This window comes from Penaeus monodon, chromosome 17 (assembly GCF_015228065.2).
Source record: "Penaeus monodon isolate SGIC_2016 chromosome 17, NSTDA_Pmon_1, whole genome shotgun sequence".
Taxonomy (NCBI): domain Eukaryota; kingdom Metazoa; phylum Arthropoda; class Malacostraca; order Decapoda; family Penaeidae; genus Penaeus; species Penaeus monodon.
The window spans coordinates 4826839-4830165 of NC_051402.1; the positions used below are offsets into that span (position 1 = coordinate 4826839).

The 3327-nt window shown below is 37.6% G+C and overlaps 1 protein-coding gene across 1 annotated transcript in view; it reads right to left on the reverse strand.

Moving 5' to 3' along the window:
• Positions 1–1921, reverse strand: part of LOC119583206 — a 2105-nt gene extending 184 nt beyond the window's left edge. Inside the window, exons 1-4 of the mRNA XM_037931684.1 lie at positions 1827–1921; positions 991–1096; positions 718–802; positions 1–92 (exon numbers count right to left, since the gene is read on the reverse strand). The exon at positions 1–92 is cut by the window's left edge and continues 69 nt beyond it. Coding sequence (XP_037787612.1) covers positions 1–92; positions 718–802; positions 991–1096; positions 1827–1846 — 303 coding nt within the window. The 5' untranslated portion in view covers positions 1847–1921. The remainder of the gene's footprint in view (positions 93–717; positions 803–990; positions 1097–1826) is intronic.
• Positions 1922–3327: the final 1406 nt, after the last annotated feature.

Consider the following 3327-nt stretch of genomic DNA (forward strand, 5'->3'; position numbering starts at 1 on the left):
CCGTAGCTCACCAGGAGCCCCGACAGGAATAAAAAGGAGTCCGTGCTCACCGTGGCGTTGAAGATGACTTGAAAGAGCAGTCCGCTTGTCCACTGCGGAAGAGGTCATTCGGAACGGACTTCGACAAGCCCTGCGTTCCGTTGGGCACTTCGTAGCGTTACGAAGCTTACAAATTCAACGGTACGGCATGTAGCGCGATACTGTATTTTTGTGTGTGGCGCAGAAACGCTACGATCCCGAGAGATGGTGGGCTTAGCAGACGACGCGAACGTTGGTTACAAACAAAGCTACTGTAGAATGCCAAGGAATATTTTTTTCGGTATGGATTCTGCCATATGGACTATTAAGATCAGTTGAAACTTAGTGGGTACTTCTTGACTGGTATTTGACTACATATTCAGCTAAGCAAAGGATGTCAAATGCGAAGAAATATGAGAACTTCATTCTTGTCTCGTAAGCCTAGCTGATGGACTATTAATGGAAAATGTGATACGTAAAGATAAAAAAGATGACTGCTATAAATATGAACAAAAATAAAAGACAGTAAATGACGTATTCCATGTAGCGCTAAAAAGTAATCCGTATTCCCCAACGGAACGGAAAGCAGGTGAGAGAAAAATGCTTACGTGAGCTTCTTTTTACCAACAGATTCTAAAAAAAAAAGTATTGTTGCATTTCCATATTCCACAAAAAAGAAGAAAAAAATCAATTGCGTACCTTTTTTATGTGAAGGTAGTTGTAAGAGACTAAAATATCGAAGATATATTGATGCCCAAGGATTACCCAGCTCATCGACAAGACCCTGTCGAAAAGTGGACAAAAAATTACGTGTGTGTGTCTGTTCGTGTGCGTGTACGTGTGCGTGTGCGTGTGCGTGTGTTGTGTGTGTGCGCGTGTCTGTGTGTGAAAATGGTACATTTCGAAGATTTATTGATTGGCATGGCAAAGATACAAATGATCAGATTCAGGTAAAACACACCGAAAACGCACCTCATTCCGGTGAGACAGGTGATTAACCCGGGTCGAGACTCCGTTGTTATGTGAAACATTTTCTCTAAGTTGGTGTACACGGAGAAGGGCAGCAGGAACCGGACGCCTGTCGGAAACGATAGCCATAATATATATGTACACACACACACACACACACACACACACACACACACACACACACATACACACACACACACACACACAGAGGGAGAAGTCTCGTAGCCAAAATAGAACTATTTACAGAGAACAACAGTATATGCTACACGTTCCAAATGATTCAATTAAGAAACAAAATTAAATCATATGTTAAAAGTCAAGAGCCATCTGTCAAATTTCGTGCAGGTGGAGGTCACTAGCCTTACACACTGGTACACTGCTACTACTGAGTATAATAGTAGAAGTAATAATAATGTCGATAATTATAATAATAATTATAATGATAATATTAATCATGTTGTTGTTGATGATGATGATGATGATGGTGATGATGGTGATGATGATGATGATGATGATAGTAATAATAATAATAATAATAATAATAATAATAATAATAATAATAATAATAATAATAATAATAATAATAATAATAACATCATTAACAACAGCAACATAATAATAATAATAATAATAATAATAAAATAATAATAATAATAAAAATAACAACATTAATAAAAATAGAAATAGTAATGATAATAAAAGTAATAATAACAACAATAATAACGATACTATTAACAACAATCCCAATAATAAAATCAAGAATAATGATAAAAGATAAGAGATAACAATAAAGATAATGATAATGACAATAACAGTGACAGTAACCAATCCTGCGTTACCTGTGCCGGTGGCAGACCATTTGGCGAAACGGCAGAATACGTCAACGGCAGTGCCAGTCACCAGCAGTGCCAACATGATGCTTAAGAAACTTCTGCAGGGTAGAACGAAGCCATGTTATTTCTGCTTAAGTAAACATTTCCCCTTCGTCTTTTTATTCGATGAATTATTAATTTGTTTATCTTTATCATGTTTATTCATTCATTTCATTCTAGAAAATTATTGCTGTTTCTACATAATGATTTATGAACGGGGGTTTATTGACGTGTATGTGTGGAAAGTAAATATTTTGTGTGTGTGTGTGTCTGTATATTTCTCATTGTAAGTGATTGCGGATTTTCTGCTTACATGACAGCGATATCCCCCCCGGGAAAAACTGCGGTTTTTTTCGCCCAGGGGTTTTGGGCACGGGGCCAGTCACTTCTTTAATACCATCGAGAGCTTTTATTCCCCCTTTTGTCTGGGCAAATAATAAAAATTTTGGGAATGTATATGTTTACTTTAAAATTTTATCCTTTTATTTCACTTTTAATGATAAAATGTTTTTTTCCCGAGCCTCCCCAAAAATGTAGTATTTTTACAGTGGCTAATTCAAAAAATTATCATAAATTTGGAATTTTAAGTCGAAGGGTTTTATCATAAGACCCGGCTTATCGACCCCCCCGCCCTCACCTTTTAAACCCTGAAAAAATATTGGGGGGTTTTGGGGGTGGACTCCATACAAATTCGTAATGAGAAAAGAAAAAAAATGAATGACAGAAAGAAAAGACAAGAAAAAAAATTGAAAAAAGAAGAAATTAAAATAAAAATAAAATAAAAGAAAGCGAATAGGAAAGAAAAAAAGAAAAAGAAAGAAAAAAAAAGGGAAAAAGGGAAACGAAAAAAAAATTTAAAAAATTTTAGGGGAGGGGGTTGGGACCAATCCACCTGTGTTTTTACGGAAGTTTTGCCTGTCTGTAATGCTTTTGTGACGCCCCTTTTTTTAAACGGGAACCCGGGGTACAGTTCGCTCAAAATTTGGGGAAACTCGGTGGGTTAAAGCCCTTTCATCAGGGAACAGGGGTTTTGGGAAAGGGCCCTAATCGATGCTGCCAAATCCTGAGTCCGTCGAGGGAGTTCGTAATGCAAAACCCGAATGACTATCACGATTCTATCACTTATCATGCTAAGTCTTATTGGCTATTACGTAAACCCCACCTTCCCCCGACTACAATCCATAAACATTTTTCCCCATAAGCGCAAATAAATAAAATACCCCCCAAAATAAAGGTCCCTTCAAAAGCAGGCGTGGGGGGGATGCATGTGGGGAAAAAATTGAATAAAAAGCCCATTTTACGTTTTTAGCAAACCCTTAAATTTGATCGGGGGCCCCCCTGCCCCGAAACCTCCTTGGCTCTGACCCAAATAGTGGGTTTTTCCCCCGGGAAGAAATGAATCATTTCAAAAAAAAAAAATGGGCCCTTTCCGTTTGCCCCTTTTTCCCCTTCAGAAATTTCCCCCATT